This window comes from Teleopsis dalmanni, chromosome 1 (assembly GCF_002237135.1).
Source record: "Teleopsis dalmanni isolate 2A chromosome 1, ASM223713v2, whole genome shotgun sequence".
Lineage (NCBI taxonomy): Eukaryota > Metazoa > Arthropoda > Insecta > Diptera > Diopsidae > Teleopsis > Teleopsis dalmanni.
The window spans coordinates 110,547,731-110,572,430 of record NC_051846.1 but is presented as its reverse complement, the minus strand read 5'-3'; the positions used below and the strand labels follow the sequence as shown (position 1 = coordinate 110,572,430).

The window sequence follows — 24,700 nt, the reverse complement described above, 5'->3', positions numbered from 1 at the left end:
GAAATTGTACCACAAATAATTATAAGTAGTTTTGTTCTGCATAATATAGCAAAACATCTTAATGATACATACCAGTATTCAACAGATTTAGAAAGTAACATCGAAAATGTAGTGTTTCCTTCAGTTGAAACCAGCGGAGTTACTTGCAACCAGATTCGAGAAAACGGCAAACGAAAACGGTTAACTATTGCCAACATGTTATCAGATAACAGTAATTATTTTGTAAATAAATAATTGTAAATAAATTTACAATTAGTTAGTAAATTTTAATTATTTGAAAATTTATTAGAATATGAATTTATGTCATAATTTTTTTTAATTTTGATGTATTATAGATATGTGGCGAACTCGCCACACATACTGCAGCGCCCTCTGTGTGTGAATGTATACGCACTCGCACCATCTGTGGGCAAAAGGAACATTTTCCAATGAGCAGCTAACTTCAGTAACTGGCGACTGGCTTCCTTCTTCTTCCTTTTTTTGCACGTTTTAGTAACACAACGTTGTTATCGTTTTGTAAACATTTGTTATATTTATTTAAAATAAAGTGTGTGGTAAAAACCCACATAATTGGTGACCCCGACGCAAATTAAACACATAATTGGAAGCAGCGGAAGTTATTCATTTATTTCATAAAGTCAAAACAAACTTGCACAATGTTGGGTGACGCAATGCTGAACAAAGAAGCAGAAATGTCTAATGCCGACGACGAAACAACAGCAAAGTCAGCAGCGGCAGACACGAATTTCACAACAGTAAAAAACGATATTGATGCAGTAAAGTTAACGAATTTGCCTTCATTTTTGCAAACTGACCCGGAGTTATGGTTTACTCAAGTGGACGGATTACTACACATCAATCGCATCACCTCTGATCTATCCAAATTCTACACGGTAATCACAGCACTAGACGGCGAAACGCTTCGTCAAGTTTCAGACATAGCAAAAAATCCGCCAGCTACGGGCAAATATGAAACGTTGAAAAATGAATTAATTTCACGATTTGAGGAGTCGCGTCAGAAACAATTGATTAAATTGCTAACGGATTTAGACGTGTCTAACAAGCGTCCAACGCAGTTGCTTCGAGAGATGAGAGATCTGGCAGCGTCAAATATGTCGGAAGACGCCTTGTCAGCACTTTGGTTGCAGCGATTGCCTAGTAACATTCGTTGCATCTTATCTGCGTGCAGCTCCAAGGATGTTAATCAAATGGCCGAATTGGCAGATAGAATAACTGACAATATGCCCACTCCTCATTATGTTATGGCTACCGCATCTGCAATTAACCGACGCAGTAACACAGAGGAATCAACATTGGAGGCGCGTGTGACAGCGTTAGAAATATCTCTGCAACAAGTGGTAAGTAAACTAAGTGAAATAGCAATAGAGCTCAGACGACCAGCAAACTCACAGGGGCGAAGCAGGGCTCGCAGTTCTAGCAGAACTCAGTTTAAAAGTCAGCGTGAAGATCGAAAAGTCTGTTATTATCACATTAAATTTGGAACAGCTGCAACAAAATGCTTAAAACCATGCGAGTTCGGCTGCCAAACAACTGATATCAAACAAAAGGAAAACTAAAACCGTTGTCGTCCACAAGTGCAGTAAACGACAACGCGCTGGAACACTGCACTGAAGAAGCTCGTTTACATGTAATTGATCGTATCTCAAATATGAAGTTTCTAGTTGACACCGGATCGGCCGTATCCATTATTCCTTTAGCAGCAATCACAGTGAAACGCAACCTAGTGCCAGATGATCTAAAATTATTCGCAGCAAATAATTCATTTATTAAAACGTACGGTACTAAGAGACTTAGCATCAATCTTGGTTTACGACGCAATTTCAATTGGAACTTCATTATAGCAGACGTCAAATGTCCAATCTTGGGCGCAGATTTTCTAGCGAAATATGGTCTAATTCCAGACATAAAATCAAGACGGTTATTAGACCCGCTTACTACATTGTCGTCATCTGGTGCAGTTGAAACCACATCGATACATTCGGTATACACATTGGATCCAAATTCAAAATTCTTTACAATCGTCAACAAATACATTGATTTGTGCAGTGCAAATAACTATAGCCTCCCTGACGCATCTGTAGTCTGTCATCAAATAGTCACTGATGGTCAGCCAGTGCATGAAAGGTCACGCCGTTATTCAACGGAAAAATTAAAGGCAATTCGCGAAGAATTTTCAACGCTGTTGGAGCAAGGAATTATTCGTCCGTCAAACAGTCCGTGGTCGAGTCCAATTCACCTGGTAAAAAAGAAAACAGGTGCTTGGAGAGCCTGCGGTGACTTTAGAAAACTAAATGCGCAAACCAAACCAGATAGGTACCCAATACCATACCTAGACCAAGTAACGGAAAAACTACATGCTAGCAAATTATTTTCAAAGATTGATATACATAGAGCGTACTATAACATACCGATGCAAGCTGATGACATATGCAAAACCGCAGTAAGTACACCCATTGGGTTATTTGAATTTGTAGTCATGCCGTTTGGTCTTAAAAACGCTACGCAAACCTTTCAAAGGTATATGGATTCAATGTTCAGGAAAATGCCATTTGTCTTCTGCTACCTTGACGATATTTTAATATTCTCAGAAAGTGAACAGCAGCATTTGGAACATGTAGAAGCAGTACTAAAAACACTTAATAAGGCCAAGCTTGTCATAAACACCGCTAAGTGCGAGTTCGGAGTTTCACAACTAAGTTTTTTAGGGTATGATGTATCAGTCGATGGTATCAGCCCGCCTGTAGAACGAGTGAGAGTAATTAATGAATACACGAAGCCAAAGACAGTAAAAGAAATTCGTCGTTTTTTGGGAATCCTAAATTATTACCGAAAGTGCATTCCACAGGCCGCCAAATTACAAGCACCTTTAAATGAGCTATTAAAAAATTCAAAAAAGAACGACAACACGCCTATAACATGGACTACCACGTTAGATGCAGCGTTTGAAAACTGTAAAACAAGTGTAACCGCGTTACCTAAATTAACATTTTTGTCTCCATTAAGTGCAATTCGATTGACATCGGATGCATCAAGCAACGCAGTTGGTGCAGTACTGGAACAGCAAGAAGGTGATATTTGGCGACCGGTTGCGTTTTTCTCTTCGAAGCTCAAGGCAGCGCAGAAGAATTATAGCACGTACGACAGAGAGTTGCTAGCTATATATTTAGCCATCAAAAATTTTAGACATTTACTGGAAGGTAGAAATTTTACAATTCAAACAGATCACAAACCGCTCATTTATGCATTCCAACAAAAGTCAGATAAAGTTTCACCACGTCAACTACGACAACTAAGTTTTATTGCAGAGTTTACAACAAGCATATCATACATAGATGGTAATGACAACATAGTGGCTGATAGTTTATCCAGAATTGATGCAATTAATATGCCTACGGTTATAGATCTCGAGATGATTAGCAACCATCAGAAAATAGACGAAGAGCTTAAGCAGCTATTAAAGTCAGATTCAGCACTTCAATTACAAAAACTTTTTTTACAACCCGATATGTCAACCTTTTGTGATGTATCAACAGGAATCGTCAGACCATATATTCCATCATCACTTCGAAAGAAGACATTTGATACAGTGCACTCCTTAGCACATGCTGGTACTAAGTCAAAGACGCAAACGAAGAAGCAAGTAACCTTTAATGTGAAAGATCCTTTAGAGTAGCAGGTTACAATCAACAGTGAACAAACCAGACCACCGGTCCAGCTATTAAGGGGGGAGTACTGTAGCGAACTTGCCACACACACTGCAGCGCCCTCTGTGTGTGAATGTACACGCACTCGCACCATCTGTGGGCAAAAGGAATATTTTCCAATGAGCAGCTAACTTCAGTAACTGGCGACTGGCTTCCTTCTTCTTCCTTTTTTTGCACGTTTTAGTAACACAACGTTGTTATCGTTTTGTAAACATTTGTTATATTTATTTAAAATAAAGTGTGTGGTAAAAACCCACAGATATAAAGATATAAATAAAGATAAATAAAATTCATAAGTTTTCAAAATCAAAGTATTTATTTCAATTATTAATTTTTTTTTAAAAATTTTTAATTTTGAAGAATATATACAAGGAAAAATAGAAATAAAGATATAAAGATATAAAGATATAAATATATAAAGATATCAAGATATAAAGATATAAGATATAAAGATATAAGATATAAAGATATAAAGATAAAGATATAAATAAATAAAGATTCATAAGAATTTAAAATTAAATTATTTATTTGAATTTTTCATTTGTTGCGAAAGTACTATATTTTGCTTAAGCAAAATATATCTTTGCAACTGTCCTAAACTAAGATGCCTGGTCTCATCAGTTCATAATATTTTTTTCAATAGAGCATTATTGGAAGTCGAGGATATTTTGCTAACACATAATGTTACATGTTACATGTAGTTATGCCAGATCTATTAATACGTCGGCATTATTCATTACTGATGAAGTGATGAAATGTATTGATACGTTGTTGAAAGACTTATGCGACGATTCACAAAAATTAAATGATTTTGTGGAGACTTTAGACAAATATTGCCCGTTATTCCTCATACATCGCGATCAGTAATGATTGTAAATTGTATTACGAGTTGGGCAGAATTCCCGTTTTTCAGTCATATAACGTTGATTCAAAATATGAGAGCACTAATGTCAGAAACTAAACTAATGTCAGACAGTTGGTGAAAATTTAGCAAATTTGATAGGTGCTGAATCTAACATAATACCTGATATTTTTGGAGATATTAATGAAATCATTTTATCAGATGGAATATTGAAATCAGTTGTGTTAGCTCCAACTAATGAAGATTGTGGACTTATCCATAACGATGTATGGAGCCGCATCGCTGGTGAAAAAAAGGTTTATCTTAATTTTGACACAATTATTTGCGAGGATAACAGCGGGGTGTGCAACTATCCAATAGAATTTTTGAATACTTCGATTGTGTGGCAACAGTACGATCAACATGGCAACCCGTGAAATATCCGATTGTCACTTTTGACAAAAACAACGCCCCTGGCAACGCTAAACACGGAGTATTTTTTGATTATTAATTTTGATAGTAAAGTAGTAGTTTTGTATGTGTTATTACAATCTATTATTCTAAATAAAATAGTCAACAATAGCGACTAAAGTGGTCACCCGTTAAAAAATTAAATAAAAACTTTACAAATTAGTGCATCTTATGCAAGAATAGACGTGCAACTGGGTCCCAGACAAATACGTAACAATATGGCGTTGAACGCGGAACAAACTACAAATACATACGCAGACTCCACAGTAATAAACCTGAAACACAATATGAGAGTTCCAAACTTTAACAAAACCAATCCAACAGTATTGTTTGCACAATTAGAGCGAGTTTTTCGTCTAAACAATATTCGAGACGATGTAGACGAATTCGATTGGGTTGCAGTAAATTTGTAAAACGTAATCACGAATCCTCTAACAAATAACAAATATGAAACACTTAAGATACGTTTGTTGGGAAAATTTTCGGTTTTCACAATAGACAATACTGGAAGGGGTGTACTGTGACAGCAGTACAACCAAAATGGCAACCCGTAATATATCCGATTGAGGTAGTTTTAAGAAAGTAAGATTCAGTACGAAATAAACGGTAGAACTCAACCGACGTGTTTTCTTTTAAATAAAATAATAAGAATTACAATGCGATAGTTTTGTTGATTTGAAATTTAAATACGAAGCAACCATTAATGAATAGGACGAGAATGCGAGTCCAAGCACTGTATAATAACACAATAAAGTGCGAAATGCTCACTGGAGTTGCTCGCGGAAAACGTATTTTGATTCCATGCATACACTTGACGTATTCAGGGACTGCAATGCCAATTAATTTTCAAAGAACACAGTTTTCAGTCATCACCGCAAGTGCGGTGAATGATGACAGACATTAGATAGAGTTGGAATATTGTTGAGAAGACCTGTTTTTTCGCATGGTCAACTTTACGTTGCAGGCAGTAAAGTTAGATCATTTGACGGGCTTAAATTTCGTCAGTAATGAAGGTGCCAGTTAACACCCTGTATCACTAATAACGGCACTTTGCCTTTCCACATAATTTTCATAACTGAAGTATGCGCATCCAAATATTGCGCATTAAAATATCTCACAACGCCTACGCGGGTTACGTCATTGGCTCCGCCAACACTTCACAATATTCCAATTAATGGGTCGATGTGATCAAATTTGTATCGTTATTAATAAATTGCAAAATTCTACAGTACATGTCTCATAAGTGTCGCAAATAATTATCTATCCCACGGTACACTTCCCATATTACCAAATTTGTTTAATAGTGGCTTCAATCGACACTTTTCAAACATTAATTACAAAACGTAATTCTTTGTAACTATTCTAGTTGCAGAACAATTAAAGTATCGAAATTATATTTTATCCCACGATACTTTAACTTCCTCTTAATAAGCAAAACAAAATTTCCTAATTTCACTGCTCCAAATTCAAATTTCTAAATCATTAAAATATTAAAACAATATTTTAATTCATAGTAATTTCCATTACAAAATCTATTGCATTTGAGCATTTCTCAAACTGCATCAGCGTTTCTCATAAACAATGGAATGACCCTCATTTGTCAACAGGTTACCAAATTTTTATTGTTACCTCTCATCCACTTTCGCCAAATATGATTTGTAAATAGTATATAAGATATTGATTTTGTATTAAGAATTTAGTCTTAAGATTTCACCTAAGTGAGCAAATGTTTAACTATTAATAAAATAATTTTCATTTAAAACAAAATTTGTTTTTAAGCAAAAAATTAAAATAAAATAAAATTTTAAACAAAACTAAAATTTGTTCGTGAATTTATTTTTATTATAATTATTTTTTTTTTTTATTCACCGAAGTGAATAAACATATAAGTCGCGCGTTTGTGTATTTAATGTCAATCAGGCGTAATGCCTGTTCTTCTTATGGCTACATTGTTGCACATTGTTTTCTTTTCAAACTGCAAGCATCTTGCAGAAAACATATCAAGTATCATTTAAAATACTTGATCGATGAGTTGTCCAAATACTATTGGATATGAATCTCTAAAAGCTAAAGACGCTTACGAGGCGCTTTATAAAGATAAGAAGCTTCTAGAACATTCTTAGGAATTTTAGAAGCTATAAATTGATTGGTCAAATCCAATCCAAGAACTCTTATGAACGAGTTCAGGCATCAAAGGAAAAACTTTGAAGTGACAGTCGTTCGGAAAGAGTTAAGTTTTGCTAAGTCCTGATTATAATCAATATAATAATATAATATAAGTTAAAAGTGAAAAATACAAGTTACATATTATATAAAGATGAATAATAATAAATGTTAAATTAAATAAAAACTTTTGTAATACTTTAATATTAAATAAAATATATATTTTTTAAAAAAATAAAATTATCTATAAAGCGAATGTTTAGGTTTTTTTTTTTTTAAAAAAACTCTAGCAAACTATAGTACAAATTGTATACTGCATAATACAACAAACATACTGCTGACAATAACGTGTGAAACAATAAAAAGTTATTTCACAACTAAAATGGTGCAAAACTGTTGGGAAAAAAAGTGAAACAAACTATTTAAAATATTAAAATACATTACAATAAAACAACATTTTTTCTTAAAAAGGAAAAACTAAAACAAAATGGTTTTGCAAAATACAGAATTACAGAATTAAAATCTTTGCTGTAGTAAATAAAGCAAAGCAAAATTTAATAAAAAAAGTAAAGAAAAGTATTTAAACTCAGTGTCAGCAACGAATGTAAAAAATTTTTTTTATTCAACAAAAGCATTTATCGTTCATCTTTAAATGAAAAATTAAAATCAAGAGGAGCAGAGCAGAATTTAATTCTACATCAGAAGCAATAGCAGGACTTATAGGAACAACATCATCAACAAATAAATTACTGGAGGTGTTTCTTTTACTAACACAATTAAATAAATAAAAATTATTGTAATAAAGAGTGCCCTTCAAAGAGCACCTGCACTAATCGCTGGTATAAAACCAATAGGTACGGATCAATGTAAATGTATATATGAATTTAACAACATATAAAAATTTTATAAAAAGTATTGATGAATATTTTTGCCAAAAAAATAATAATAAAATATAAAAAAATTAAAATGCAAAATCTATCTGAAGAAAACAGAACCGTGATAATGTCATGGATAGAACAATCAGCAGCCAATAGAATTCTACGATGATTAAATGCTGAAGATGAGAATGTTGTTAATAAATTGCGTGAACGTTCAGCATCAATTAAAGCACATCGATACCTAGATGAGATCTACGGTGTAGAAGGCGACCAGAACGGTTTGCCACTAAATTCAAGTGGTTCCATGTTTTTTGAAGCCTTCACAATCCATACAACTTTAAATCAATACAGAAGCTCCAGAAATTAATTCAGCAGCAATGAAGCAGAGCAAAATTGACGATGCATTAATTTGCACAGTCAATATATGTTCTAGCACTATATTGTTATTTTATATATGCAAATATGCAAAAAATGTAAATGACCACAAAAATGTAATTAAAATGTCAAAATAAAATCGTACAAAAATATGTATTAAATAAAATAAAAAATCGTAATTTATACAAAATTATACATTCCTTTTAAATAAAATACAATCAATATCTTAAGATAGTTTTTAGAAAAAACCATTTGTGTCGTTATTCGAACACTTGAAAAAACTAATATATATATAAATATATATATATATTGTAGTAGTATAAGTATTGTAGTTGTATGATAGTATATAAGTATTGTAGTCATAAAGCGCGGTGCAGACTATCATACTGGTGTGTCATACGAGTTGCGCTCTCTCTTGCTCAAATTTCTTCTAGCGACCGAATTTGAACAGGTATGACACACAAGATACACAAATTTTTGAAGAGTAGGTGTCGGCTGGTGGTTTTCGAGTGTTGTCAAAATTTGTGTGAAATTTAAAATAAAATTTTAAAATAGTAAAATTGAAAAAATGGATAGTCAACGTATAGGTTGCGTTTTTCTTATAGTTGCCCTCAACGAAAAAAAACAAAAAAAAAGTGGATGAAATATTGGCTGAAAAAGCAGAGGACGGAATTCACATGTTAATATATTGAAAGAAATTCACGAATCAGAGCCCTTGGATTTTATAAGTTATTTCAGGATGTCACTACAAAATTACAACGTTTTATTAACATTAATAACACCACTTATTGAAAGAAAGCATACAGGACTTAGAGAATCAATAAGTGCAAATGAAAGATTAGCAGTGACTCTAAGATTTCTGGAAGCTGCATAGCTGCATCATGGGAAGGACAACAGTTGGAGAAGTAGTAATGGAAACCTCTCAGGCTATTATACAGGTGTTAAAGGAGTATATAAAGGTTAATTTGAATTTTTTTTATATGAAAACATTACTTTATTTAACTTTATTGTATTTTTATTGTATATTTGAAACCTAACTTAAGCACTAACATAATGTTTGTTTTCGTAGAAATTTCGAACTGTCTTGCTGGAATATACCTCTCCGTAGAAATAGAAGACGGTGTTGCCGGAACATATCTCTCTCTGTGAGTCGAAAATTCTGGTTGTGGCGAAGTAAGGTGACGTGGAAACTTAAATGGGAAACTGCTTGAAGGTAATGCAGGAGGTGAAATGGAGGCCGCAGATGGGGATCGTGAGTTATATCTCCTTTTATACGTTGAAACAGGCAAAAACGGTGCATCTGGAGTAAGTTGTTGCATTTGTCCGTGATATATAATTTCATTAATGGCCCTCTCTGCAATAATTCTTTGCGTTGGTTCCATTTCTCTTAGTCGATCACTGCAAACTTGTCGTAAGTGACTATAGGTGTCTGAAGGTTTTTTCAAAAAGTCGTACGCTGCAGATAATACCTCTTTTTGCATGTTTTGCTTCTTCTTTGGAGGACTCCTTACTGATATCTAAAAACAACCAATTAATTAATTTAATAAACTTTGCATAATTATTAATAAATATGTTTAAGTTTGCAGATGCCAAACAATGTCGAAGATTGGAAGCATATTGCGGAAAATTTCGGTCAAAAATGGAACTTCTTTAACTATATAGGCGCTATTGATGGGAAACATGACTATAACCAAAACAGCACATTCAGGGTCCTTGTATTACAACTACAAGAAATTCTTCAGCATTGTTCTAATGGCTGCAGTTAATGCAAATTATGAATTTATGATGGTTGATGTAGGCTCTAATGGTCGCACTTCGGACAGTGGAGTAATGTTTTACACAAAATTTTGGCAAAAGTTTTTACACAACCAATTAAATTTGCCGCCTGCAGAAAGACTTCCAGGTTCATAGGTAACTTTTCCTTATGTATTCGTTGCTGATGATGCGTTTCCATTGTCACAAAATTTAATGAAACCTTATGGGCACAAGTTTAACAACAGCGCAAAAAATTTTTAATTATCGACTAAGCCGCTCCAGGCGCGTTGTAGAAAATGCTTTTGGGATACTATCAGCTAGATTTGGAGTACTTTAACATCCAATGCGTTTAGAACCGGAAGAGGCTTCAATAATAACTTAAACGTGTTGTTATTAACATAACTTTTTAATTAAGTACATCCAAAAAAATTATGCTCCACGATCTGTTTTAGCAGTCGAAAATTTCCAGACAGGCCAAATTCCGGTTAATTTGAAGAAGCTTCAGAAATACGAAACTTATTTTGCGGTTATTTCAATAACGAGGGAAGTGTTCCATGGCAATGGAAATTTATATAATAATTACAATTATAAAAATTATAAAAAAATTGTTTAGGAAAAAATAAGAGCGGTCTAGTATATTGTTTGTAAATTTCAGCTTTTGTATTTTAATGGTTGTTAAACTTACTTCCTCTCCTTCATCGCTTGTTACTACGGTGCTTATCCTCTCCTTCGGTCTCTCCAAATCCTCCAAATCCATCATATTGAAGGAGTGTACACGTTGTCACTGCTGCAGCCTGAAGTTTCAGATATTTTAATTTTTTTTAATTCGCGCCGGTAACTGCTGCGCATAGAATTAATTTTTCTTTTAACATATGCTATTGTTGCAATATTTTTGTATATTTAATATACACTTATTAATTCAGTATATGCAAAGTCTTTTTTTGCCGATCTATATATTCGCAGCTTTGGATATCCCACAAACTGCGATTGCTTTTGAAGCATTCGATGAAAGTATCTACAAAAATTTTTTCTGCATCCATATTCACGTTTTTTCACTTTTTACTTCACCGTTTTTTCACTATCTTAATACTAAATTAAAAATTCATATTACTTTGCTTAAATAGTAAAAAATAAAAAGGTCATTAATTTGTAGTGCCCATGACCTACGTTAATATCATATGTGACAAGCCACTGTTCATTCAGACAAAATAAATGTGTCATAAATTATAATATGCACTTTTGTCGGTTTGACGCTTTGACTTTGATCATATTACTTAAAAGAAATATTTTGACTCATGCTGTTACAAATATGCATTTGTAACATAAGACATGATAAGCATGTATGGTCATTGCACTATTCCGACCTAAATTCTAGAAAGTACATTAACTCTTTAAAAACAATATATGACGTATTATTGTAATGCGTTAGAAGAGTATTTGTTTATAAAATATATGTAATAAAATAATTAATGTAATTTATGGGAGTAACCAATGCATTGATTGGTTACTCAAATCAATCAAAAAGTAAATAATAATTGTTTAGTAAATAAGCTAGAATAAGTATAAATACCCATAATTTTGATCATAAAAATAGAATCAATTTAACTTAAGACAAGGTTACGTCTTTTATTTGAATCGTGTTCTATGCGGCATTTAGATGCTGAAAGAACAAAAAGCGGCTGAAAAGCTTAGTAATACTCTCCTCTATACTGATAGGTCATTTCCACTTACACTGGTCGATAAGTGATCCTTGAATCCTTTCAGGAGTCAGACATTATTTGGTGATATTAATTGAAAAGACTCTATCTAACAATCCTGCTATTATATCTTGACGATCCTAACATCCTGCAACCATTACATGGCGAAGCATTAAGATCATCACCATAACATTACAATTACATTTTATAACCATAACATGGCGATCCTGCAATTATCATAACATGGCGATCCTGCCCCCGACGGACCAAATCTTCTAAAGCAGTTCAATAGCAAAAAGCCTGCCCCCGACGGATCAAATCTTCTAAAGTAGTTCAATAGCAAAAAGCCTGCCCAATTAACTAAAGCAGTTTAATAATCATCTTCTAATTCTACAATTAGAATTATAAATATTCAATTATAGTTATTTTACAATAACGAATGGAAAGTTATAATTGTTTTGTTTGTGGTAACACAAACACAAAAAAAATTCTTAATAAACATTTGAATACACACCAGTACATTATCGATTATGCAAACGATTTAATTTTAAAATTTTTTTAAAAAAAAAATAAATAAAACTGGAAATGTCACAACAGGAGATTGATGACACATTTGCAAAAATTGTGAAAACTTTACAACAAGCTATTTTAAACAATCCAGAAGCGGGACCAAAACCCATAACGTTAGAAGAATATTGTAGAAGAAATCCTGGTGGAAGAACCAAGGAAATAACAGTAGAAGAGCATAATAGACCACAAAAGAAAAGAGGTGGCCAAAAGAGAAGGTTTATAAAAGAAAAAGGAGAATTAAAAAAATTAATAAAAATAGCAGAAGGTAAAAATAAAGCTACTTTGCAACAGCAGCTGCACGAGTTAACTCATAATGGGTGGCACACAAACCAAAGAGGAGGTAATAAACAACAATAATGCAGCAGCAACAACAATCAACACGCGTTTTTGAGAAGTTGATAAGTTTTTAAGAAGTTTTTGATAAGTTTAATATATTTTGAGAAGTTTGAACGTTTAAAGTTAAAAAAGAAATAAAAACACTAAATTTTATTTTTATTATTAAAGAAGTTTTTTTTGGATTGAAAAAAGTCTGAGGTTCTGTAAGAGTATTGAAAAATATTGCATTTTATTTTTAAAGAAAATAACTACATATATATTGTAAAAAAAAAAAATTTTATATTAAAATTTTACATATATCGCCTGCTTACAATAAATTTGCAAGGCAAAAGTGCTCTATTGAGCAAGTACACAGAATTGCTAAAGAAATACATACTGCCTTTCAGCACAAACAATACTGTTCCGCCGTTTTCTTGGACGTAGCCCAAGCTTTTGATAAGGTTTGGCACGAAGGTCTTATGTATGAAATAAAACATTATCTTCTTGAAAATATGCATAAGCTATTGTTTCCATACATATGTATCTTCTAGAAAATTTAGATTGAAATACAATACCTTTATTTCAAGAGAAATCGACATAATGGCTAGTGTTCCTCAAGGAAGCGTATTGGGGCCGTTTCATCTTAGGAAGGGGGGAGTTAACACCCTGTATCACTATAACGGCACTTTGCATTTCCCCAAAATTTTCGTATCTTAAGTATGCGCATCCAAGAATTATGCATTAAAATATCTCACAACGCCTACGCGCGTTTGTGTATTTAATGTCAATCAGGCGTAATGCCTGTACTTCTTATGGCAACATTGTTGCACATTGTTTTCTTTTCAAACTGCAAGCATCTTGCAGAAAACATATCAAGTATCATTTGAAATACTTGATCGATGAGTTGTCCAAATACTATTGGATATGAATCTCTAAAAGCTAAAGACGCTTACGAGGCGCTTTAGAAAAGAGAAGCTTCAATCCTATAGGATAGAGATAAGAAGCTTCTAGAACATTTTAAGGAATTTTAGAAGCTATAATTTGATTAGTCAAATCCAATCCAAAAACTCTTATGAACGACTTCAGGCATCAAAGGAAAAACTTTGAAGTGACAGTCGTTAGGAAAGAGTTAATAAATACGTTCGTTGGCGGAGTCGTTGCAAAAGGTTGAAACTGTCAAGTTTTGCTAAATCCTAATTATAATCAATATAATAATATAATATAAGTTAAAAGTGAAAGATACAAGTTACATATTTATTTAATTTGCACAAGGCCATTTGGCTAATGATGAAAGGGTGTTGTTAAGTTTTACATTAAATGTAGTATAAATATCAATTGTATTAATTATTATAATTACTGTATTAATTATATGTATAAATAAGTATCTGAAATTAGTTTCTTATTTTGTCTTTGTTTTTAGTTTTATTTGTGTTATCACATATTTTTATCAAGTATGCTGGCTCTCACAAGTAAATATTCGCACGCTATCAGCGTGCCAGACGTAACATGATCATCTTCACACGCCACTGTGCGAGGTTGATAAGCATTATGTTCATTTTCTTTTATCGTGTGTTCGTTGTGAGTTGCAGCAATAGGCAAGCCACTGCGACAATTCTGTTGTTCCCACAGGTGCAATATGAGTTGGCGCATGGCTTCAGTGATAACACATTTAAGTCACCAAATTTGTGAAGCAGGTTGATATATGGCAAAATACATATACCAGCTTGCTGACTGCACTAAATAGTACAAGTTTAGGTAATGCACATATTTCCCACGTATGCCCTTGGCCTTAAATGTTCAAAGTCCATCGGATAACAAATCGTAGGAACTAGGTTCATTTCCTTCTTTACCATAAGCTTAGTGTTAAGAATTTTGTATAAATGCAAAACATATTTTAATGAGAATGTTTAATTTTTTGTGCCCAAACCTATAGTCCTTCCAAACAAAACCAGAGGTTTGTCACTGTCATGCCCATACATCCAGCAAGACTAGATATATGTCCATGCCCACAGTATAATGTTCAATGACAAGATACCGGTCTCAGTGATGGCTAGTCAACGGAAATTAGCACTGTCCTACACTATCTCTAAATTAAAAAATTATCCCTATTGATGACATAACCTACCCTTGTAAATTGTAATATTATAAAACTTTATAATATAATATAAAATTACAAATAGTAGATAACATAAAATTACAGATAGTAGATAACATAAAATTAATTAATAACATAAAAAAACTATAAATAATAAATAATGTAAATTACCTAATAACATGAGAACATATGAATAATATATAAAAATGTGATTATATCATGCTAACATAAACTAACCTAAAACATATAAATTATAATTAATAACCAATACCATAAGTTCTAATATTTATACATACATGTTAAATGGATGTGATACATTAGTTAATAACCTACAGCAATATGCTAAGCATAAATATACCAATAATACCAATAATACCAAATATACCAATACCAATAAGTTACACAAACCATATTGTACTTGTATATAACAACTAATATTAACATAATAGCAGTTTTCGTTTAACAAGCGAAGTGTTCGGACGTATTTCAGCGCGTAATTCATTTGATTACTCCAAAATGAGTGACACCAGCGATGGTGAACGTCTTACGAGACAATTTAAAAATCTCGTTGATAAAGTCAAAATAAAACAAAACATTCTGAATTCGGATATGTTTCAAAAGTTCTGCTATAACTTGAGAAGTTTGCATATGGATCCTGAACTATGTATTCAACTCTTAAAAACTGACTGCCAGACAGAGTTTTTTAAAACATTACTTTGTATTCCTAAAGGAACTATAATCGAAATTAATGGAACAGGCAAAAATACTCTCAAATATATTTTTTCATATAAAAAAATGTCAACTGTTACAATTGAAATTATTGTTTCAGAAGAAATTTTGCTTTTGTACAATAAAACATACATAACTTCTCATAACATTGATCTAAATTCTAACGGAAAAGAAGTTGAAAGCGAAAACAAAACACAACAGCAGGTAGCAAACAGTCACCCCACTAACACTCATTTGTTAGAAGAGAAAGTTCATAAGCTTATTGAAGAGATTCAAAAACTGAATGCCTTACTTTTTGAGCAAGTTGAAGAAAACAAAAAATTGAAGAAACAAATTATAGAAATGGAAACTAAAGCAAAACAAACAACTAAAAATCAGTTAAAGAGACGCAAAATAATTACTGCTTCAAACTCACAAATTAAGAGAGAATTTGCTCACAAAGATAACATAACCTCAGATGAAGAGACTGTTGATGAAATTTTGTGTGAAATGGAAGAAGAAACTCTCTTAAATAACTCGTTACAAATTACAACAACTGAAGTGTCAAACATCATAAAGAATCAAGAAAACAAACAAATAACTACAACAAAAATGAAACGTGATAAAAAAATACCACCGATAGTGGTATATGATAATGACCAGAAAAGAATGAATGAAAAAATAATCAACCAAAACATCTGCAAAAAAAATGAATATTATTTTGTTAGAGTTAACAAAAATAAATATAGAATATTTGTAAATACAATTAAATGGTATTACCACACTTACACACCTAATGAACGGAAAATTATCCATATTCTTTTTAAAAATGTTCCTATGTGCTACAACGAAAATGAAATAACTGAATTTTTGAAATATGATTATGGCCTTAATCCAATTCGGCTAACTAAATTTCAAACCAAATATATGATGGAAAATAATATAACTTCTTCAATGTGGCATGCTTCCTTTGAGCCTAACACGGACAAGAAAAGAATATTCGAAGTCAAATCAATTGGTAACCAATACGGCGTTATTGCTGAAGAATTTAAAAGTAACGGTGTAAGCCAATGCCTCAGTTGTTGGCGTCTGGAACATACTAGCTCAAATTGCACATACAATCCTCGTTATGTCAAATGCATATTTAATCATGAAATCGGCAAATGTCAACTAGATACAAACACGGCACTAAAAGCTAGTTGTGTAAATTGCAGAATGAATACGCACATGGCGAACTCTAAGGAATGTCCAGTATATAAACGAATCATTGAACGCAGAAACAAAAAATCTGAAAGAGTAAACACTAATGAATATAGAATTTCAGCAAGCGCAAATGGATTAAACGGCCAACAAAGTTATGCACAAATAACTCGAATAAATCTAAACAATATCATGGAAAATTCCGAATTAAAACAGTTCATTAGCAACTTAATTATCCAAACTGTTAATAACGTAATAACCAAAATATTACAAATGAATTTTAATAAAAATCTAAAATGTATTGAGCTGAATGTTAACTCAGTTAAAAGCAAATATAAACAACATTGCCTTATAGAATTTCTAGATGAGCACAAACCTGACGTTGTCTTTCTAGTGGAAACTAAATTAAATAAAAATAAAAAATTAACAATCTCTAACTATAACATTATAAGAAATGATCGCGAAATTAATGATGGTGGAGGTACAGCCATATTATTAAATAAGAAATTTAAATATGAACTACATACCACAAATTTTAATTCGGTATGTTTTGAATATACATCAGTAAAATTACATCTAGAAAATCAAAGTCGCATTTTTTTGACATCGATATATAAACCTCCGGATAAGCATGTAAACCTTAATGATCTCAACTTACTTATAGACTCATTTAAAAAATCTCAGTTTATTATTGGCGGTGATCTTAACTGTATTCACTCTTTTTGGGGAAATACAAATAACAAACCAGAAGGCAATAAATTACATAAATGGTTGGTTGATAACATAGACAAATATAAAATAGTATCTCCACAATCAAATGAACCCACATGCATCAGATCTAACTCAGAATCATTCATTGATTTATTTTTAATCGAAGATGGGCTCAAAATAAATTTTGAATCGGCAACGCAAAAGCTTCAAACCTTGGACTTTGATTCAGATCACAGAGCAATAATTCTTGAAATTACTTTGACTAACAAAATAATTTACAATGATGTCTCAAAAATATACAACTGGAGCAAAGCTAAATTTAAAAATATTCAAAAACTAATAGATAAACGCTTAGATGAACTTTATTTGCCAATTTCTAATAATTTAGAAAATGACCAAATTGATAAAGCTGTTTACAAAATCAATGAAATTTTTGAACACGCAATAAACCTACATGTACCAACAATTACAATAAATAATTCAACTTTAATTACATTATCTGAAAAATCACTAAAACTTCTTAAAACAAAAAAAACTGTAAGACGCCAATTATTTCGAAATAAAAACTCACCAAATTCAGACTACCTCAAAACACAGTTAAAACTTATATCTAATATGACGTTTAATTCAATAATCAACGATTACAATATTTACTGGGAAAATAAGTTCAAAAATCTTAAACTTGATAACAATGTTTTTAAAAATTTTAAACAAATTTCAAACTATAAAAAACGATTAACTATGCCGAAAACACTCGTAGTAAACAACAGTAATGGATCAACTGTTTCATCAGATACAGACAAAGCTAACGCTTTTGCTAGTAATTTTGAAAAATCGCACTTAATCGCAATAAATATGGGATATCCTTTTTTCGATGAAATGGTAAACCAATTTGTCAACAACAACTTTAGCAACGAATGTATCATAAATTTTGCAACAACAGATCAAAATGAAGCAGGAAACTTTCATACTTTCCCCGACTCCCCTTTCATCAAGGTATCGGATGTTACTTATGCAATTAAATCTAGAAATAACAAAAAATTATCAGGTTATGATAAGGTCTCAAATTTTCTATTAAAAAAAATAGCTAAAAGTGAAAAATTTTGTAAAACCATTACTTCTTTGTTTAATCATATTATAAATAACTGTTACATGCCTAAAGTTTGGAAAGAAGCAACATTGCTAACAATCCCTAAACCATTAAAAGATGAAAAAATTATCAGCAATTACAGACCAATCAGCAAAATTTCATCTTTAGCAAAAGTGTTTGAGAAAGTCCTATATTTAAAAATAGAAAAAGAAGCTGAAGAATTAGAAATAAATCTAAATAACCAATTTGGATTTAGGCGTGGACGCACAACAACTCATGCACTTTTTAAAGTAGCGGATGAAATCGCTATAAATTTAAATAATAATACACCTACTCATCTTATTACCCTAGATTTTGAAAAAGCTTATGACATCTTATGGATAAACGGTTTTATATATAAATTACACTCAATGGGGTTCAAAGACATCACTTGCAAATTTCTTTTAAATTACTTAAGCAACAGAACATATAAAGTAGAAGTTAATAATACATTTTCGAATCTGTACATGGCAAAAGCTGGCACCTCAAGGGTCTGTATTGTCTTGTCTAATATTTATTCTATATGTTGCTGATTTCCCTATTCATCAAGGTTCACTTGACATTAAAGTTACACAGTTCGCTGATGATATTTTAATTAGAACACACACACAAATTACCTCCCTTGCTCAAATTGAATTGAATGAGTATCTTGAAAAAATACTTAAATATACCAACAAATGGAAAATAAAGATAAATACAAATAAATCGGAAGAAATAGCGATAGTAAGAAATATATTCCAAACCAAACGTAGAGTACGGAAAAATTGCTTTAATATAGAATTAGTCTTTAACAATGAATTAATACCTAAAATCGCACACCTAAAATATTTAGGCGTTTATTTTACTAAAAACTTTAAATTTAACTTTCATTTGCAATATATCAAAGCAAAAATGCTTGCAGCATATTTTGTACTAAAAAATATCTTTTTTAACCGGAAAATAAATGAAAAGATAAAGCTTTTAGCTTATAAACAAATCATAAAACCAATAGCCATGTACGTATGTCCCATTTGGTTATAAGTATCCAAAGCGCAAATAGAATTGATAAGTAAATTAGAAAGAAAAATTCTAAGATCATGTTCAGGATTGTTTCGTAGACCTAACAGTGTTAAATATTATCGAAATGAACATTTATATGAAAAATGTAAAATTAATCCTATTCAAAATGATTTTATCAAATTCGCTCTTAAGTTCATAGACAAAGTAAACAACGAAAATCAAATAACTATTCATTATAATGATAACGATATGATAAACATAGACTACTACAAAAGTAAGCCTCCACCTTATTTACACTATCTTTCGAAGAGGAATGAACTTTTTGTAAATGAAAAGACTACTTATTACGAAAGTCTACAAACGATACGAAATTATCGTATCGCTAATCAACAAATAAGTTTAAACTGAATATGTAAGTTTAAATATATAAAATGTAATTATATCCTGTAAACATAAATTAACCAATAACATAAAACTATAAATAATAACCAATACCATAAGTTCTAATATTTATAAATACATGATGAATGAATGAGATACATTAATTAATAAACCAAGTGTAAATATTATTATACCAATAAATTACACAAACCATATTATACCAGTATATAAGTTATGGAACTTGAATATTTTGATTCTGTTCGAGAATCGAATATTAAGCTTAAGCTTAATTAAGTTTAAGAATATTAAGCTTTAGTAGTTAAGTTTAAGAATATTAAGCTTTAGTAGTTAATATAACATTAAGTTAAACTTGTGAATGATTGGAACATCATCTCCAATCGTAATTATATGAAAATAATAAACACTCCACTCCTTCTCTTTTTGGACTGGGGAACAAGAAAACCTAATTTATATATTAATATATCGTTAAATCGTTACACAACCTATATTTTACCAGTCTATAACTACTGATATTAACATAAAAGCTAAAATCAATTACATAACTATATGGAAAATAAATGTATATTATAAAATAAAATAGTATATCTTTAATTGTTCAATATTCATTGTCCATATGAATACCCACAGGTATTCGAAACTAGTCTCTGTACACTATTGTTCCCACTTACGCGTTTCGCCTGGGAACAACCCAGGCTCATCAGAGTGGATATGGGATAATATAAATATTTTCCTAACCGATATAAACGTATAACTCTGTCTTCCATGTCACAATATAGTGTCATCTATAATATTCAACAATTCTGCCAACAATCCTTATTGCGTCCATGCATATAACTCTCACCAACCAAACTAAACCAATTACACTCAACGCTATATTCCATAATGCCACAATCCAATTCAAATATAACCTTCAACCCATACACATACCCATATCAATATTTATTTCTTAAACCTCCAACATCTAATGGGTGAATATAATAATATGTTATCTATAGAGCAAATCATTTCCCTATTAATTGATATCTAATCCTTTCTACACATCTATCACCATAATATAAAACTATAGATATTATAAAATCCAATTACCAAAACTATCAGTATATTATACGAGTATTCACTCTACTGTATTCTTCTATTTAAATTAAAATTAATACTATAAAATAATGCAAAATATATTGCTAAACCATTAATGCAATAAAATAAATACAATAAAATTAATATGTTAAATAATGTACCATTTACCGGTTCTTAACTTGGCTACAAAATTCTACTCCCACCAAAATGTATAAATTGAATTTTCATAATGTACCCCCCTCATCTACATCACCCTTAAGACTATTAAAATGCGCTTTAAACTCACATTATTTTTGTTTCCACACACATTCATAATAGTACAGCCATATTACTAACACTCAAAAGCCGCGCACTGTAATCCAACCTTTCTAAGTTTTCTTAAAATTATAAACAGTTGCATATGAAAATACTTTAAACCATCAAAACATAATTTTTATAAAAAATTCACGAACATTAGTATACAAAAACAAATCTGTGAACAATTATACACAAAATTATAAACTTTTAACAAAACTCCAAATCCTATTAATTTCAAAAACCTTCAAAATTCTTTATAAATCTGTGAAAAATCTCTAAAATAAATACGTGCACAATTGTATACAACTGTTTTTTAATCTTCAAATTATATTAACATAAATTAAAAACATCAAATTATATTTATATAAAATTAATAACACTGTAAACCTATTGTGTAAAATTATATTTATACAAAGTTCAAAACACTTTTACACTAAAAACAAAATAAGATATTGCAATACACTACAACTGTGTAAAAACAAATAAATTTTCGTACCATCTATTATCTATTTGTGAAACGTAAATAATCGTATAAAGCTTTTTTAACAAACGTAACAAGATTAAGCCTAGTGTGACAACTTCATGCCTCAAATCACAACTCATATAAAACAAGCAATAACCTGCCTGCGCCAAATCAGTGCCCACCCTCCCGCCAAAACACCTCCCAGTGCCCATCCTCCCACCAACATCCCAGTGCAACCCTCCCGCAAAAAAACTTTCATAACTCTCTTCCTCTTGCACTACACCAAAAACAATACGAAAAATACAAGAATACAAAACATGGATACATCAAACCAACAAGATCACCCATCTCTTTCGTCTCCATCTATCTTGCATGAAGGTATGTATATAAATAAATATGTCATTTCATATTCCATATATTTTTATTATATTTTGCTAAACACTCACGTCCAGATGTCGCTGCACGTCGCTTATTCCAATGGACGGTTATGCCCTTCGGACTACACTCTACCCCCGGCAACTTTCCAACGTGCCTTAGACTCGGTAATTGGGCCTGAGATGGAACCGTTCGCTTTCGCCTATCTAGATGATATAATTGTTGTGAGCCGCAGTAAGGAGGACCATATGACACATTTACAAATAGTATTAAAAAAATTACGTCAAGCCCGACTGAAGATATATCCTGAGAAGTGTGAATTTTTTAAATCCACGATGAAATATTTAGGGCAAGTGGTTAGTCAAGAAGGAATACATACAGATCCAGATAAAATTTCCGCAGTACAACAATTGGAACCACCAAAGACTCTGAAGGAGCTGCGACGTTTTCTGGGAATGACTTCTTGGTACCGACGCTTTGTAAAGGACTTTTCAACAGTAGTACACCCTCTTACGTCATTGTTACGAAAAGGAAAACATTGGAGATGGCAGGAAGAGCAACAGAATGCATTTAAGGAACTAAAGAAGAGGTTAACTGAGGCTCCTATCCTACAATGCCCTGACTTCTCCAAACCCTTCTGTTTGCAGATCGACGCTAGTGACTATGGACTCGGTGCCATATTAACACAGCAACATGAGGGAGAAGAAGCAGTGATAGCCTACGCTAGTCGACGGCTGAACGCAGAAAAAAATTATTCGCCTACCGAAAAGGAGTGTTTAGCAATTGTCTGGGGTATTCGTAAAATGCGACCGTATTTGGAAGGGTAAAAAATCCACGGTCATCACTGATCATCTATCTCTAAAGTGGTTAAATTCTATTGACAACCCTACGGGACGCATAGCAAGATGGGCGCTTGAGTTACAGCAGTTCAACTTCACAATAGAATATCGTAGGGGTAAATATTATGTGGTGGCTGATGCACTATCGAGGCAACCAGAGGACAAGATTTTAATGGCACGAACAACTATGATAACGACGAAACAGGATTGGGTAATACAACGAAAAGAAGCGGTTAAGCAAAATCCACAGAAATATCCGGATTATATCATCGAGAACCAGAACCTATACCGACCTATTTACACTTGAGGCAACAGATTCTCCGTGAGAACCATGATGAACCGACGACAGGTCATTTCGGAATCCGAAAAACAAGGCAACGAATAGCTAACAACTACTACTAACCTGGAATGTTAAGAGATGTGCGTAAATATGTTCTGAGGTGCGATTCTTGCCAAAGGTTCAAATCTACCCAACAGCATGCTGCCGGACATATGCTTACTCAGCTCGCTGAAGAGCCGTGGGCCATGGTATGTGCAGATTTTGTGGGACCATTACCCAGGTCCAAACGAGGAAATAATACACTCTTGGTTTTCATTGATAAATTTACAAAGTGGATGGAGCTTATACCTTTGCGCAGCGCTACTACAGCCTCCGTTCAAAAGGCATTCCGAGAACGAATAATGGCAAGGTTTGGAATACCGAAGATATTCATTACGGATAATGGGATCCAATTCACCAGTCATTCAGCGCGGAAATTCTTCACGCAGTTAGTCAAACAGCAGTTTACCGCACCATACACGTAACAGGAGAACCCAACCGAGAGAGCCAATCGCACGATTAAAACCCTAGTTAGTCAACTCACCGAAGGGGACCAACGTGACTGGGACGAGTACTCGGAAACAACGGCATTCACGCCAGCTTATTTAAACCACGGGCGCGAACCAAGACTGCCCAACAATATGTACGATAGAGTGACACCCGGAAGTGGAAACCTTAAATAAGACCTTAGCGATAAAGCGACAAAGCTACAAGATGTAATAACTCTAGTCCAGCAAAACACTCGTTGCGCAGCCGCGGAGCAAGCCAATTATTACAATCTTCGACGCCGGCATTGGAAACCGGCCGTGGGAGACAGCGTTCTCATGAAACAATATATCCTCTCTAAAGCAACTGACCATGTGACAGCTAAATTGTCACCTAAGTTTAGTGGACCTTACAACGTGAAAGCATTCAAGTCTCCTGTGATTGTGATACTTACAAGCAAGGACGTGAAAGGCACCAAAACCGCACACGTCAGTGAGATCACGCCATACATCAAAACCGAGTGGGGAGGGAACAAAAGCCTGCCTGCCCTGCCAAATAAAAATACAGCAGCGATACGCTTTTACTCTCACGCCGTAATGAACACAAGCGGTAAGTCATAGGGGTGATTAATCTGGTGTTTCTTTCATTTTCATTACAGCAAACTACACCAACACTCATAAATCTAATAACCGAAAATGCGAAGTCAACGATTTGAACGTGCTAATGTCAAGGACCATGTAGCGGATAGTCCCACCTTATCGAATACCGAACCAGGGTTAGGCGCTAAAGAAAAATGGGTCGAGCATTGCCGTG

The 24,700-nt window shown here is 32.7% G+C and overlaps 1 protein-coding gene across 1 annotated transcript; it reads left to right on the top strand.

The window, feature by feature from the left end:
- The first annotated feature begins 656 nt into the window (after window positions 1–656).
- LOC119665539 lies at window positions 657–1,577 on the top strand. Its single transcript, XM_038074766.1, has one exon. The coding sequence runs from the start codon at window positions 657–659 to the stop codon at window positions 1,575–1,577; it is 921 nt and encodes a 306-aa protein (XP_037930694.1).
- Window positions 1,578–24,700: the final 23,123 nt, after the last annotated feature.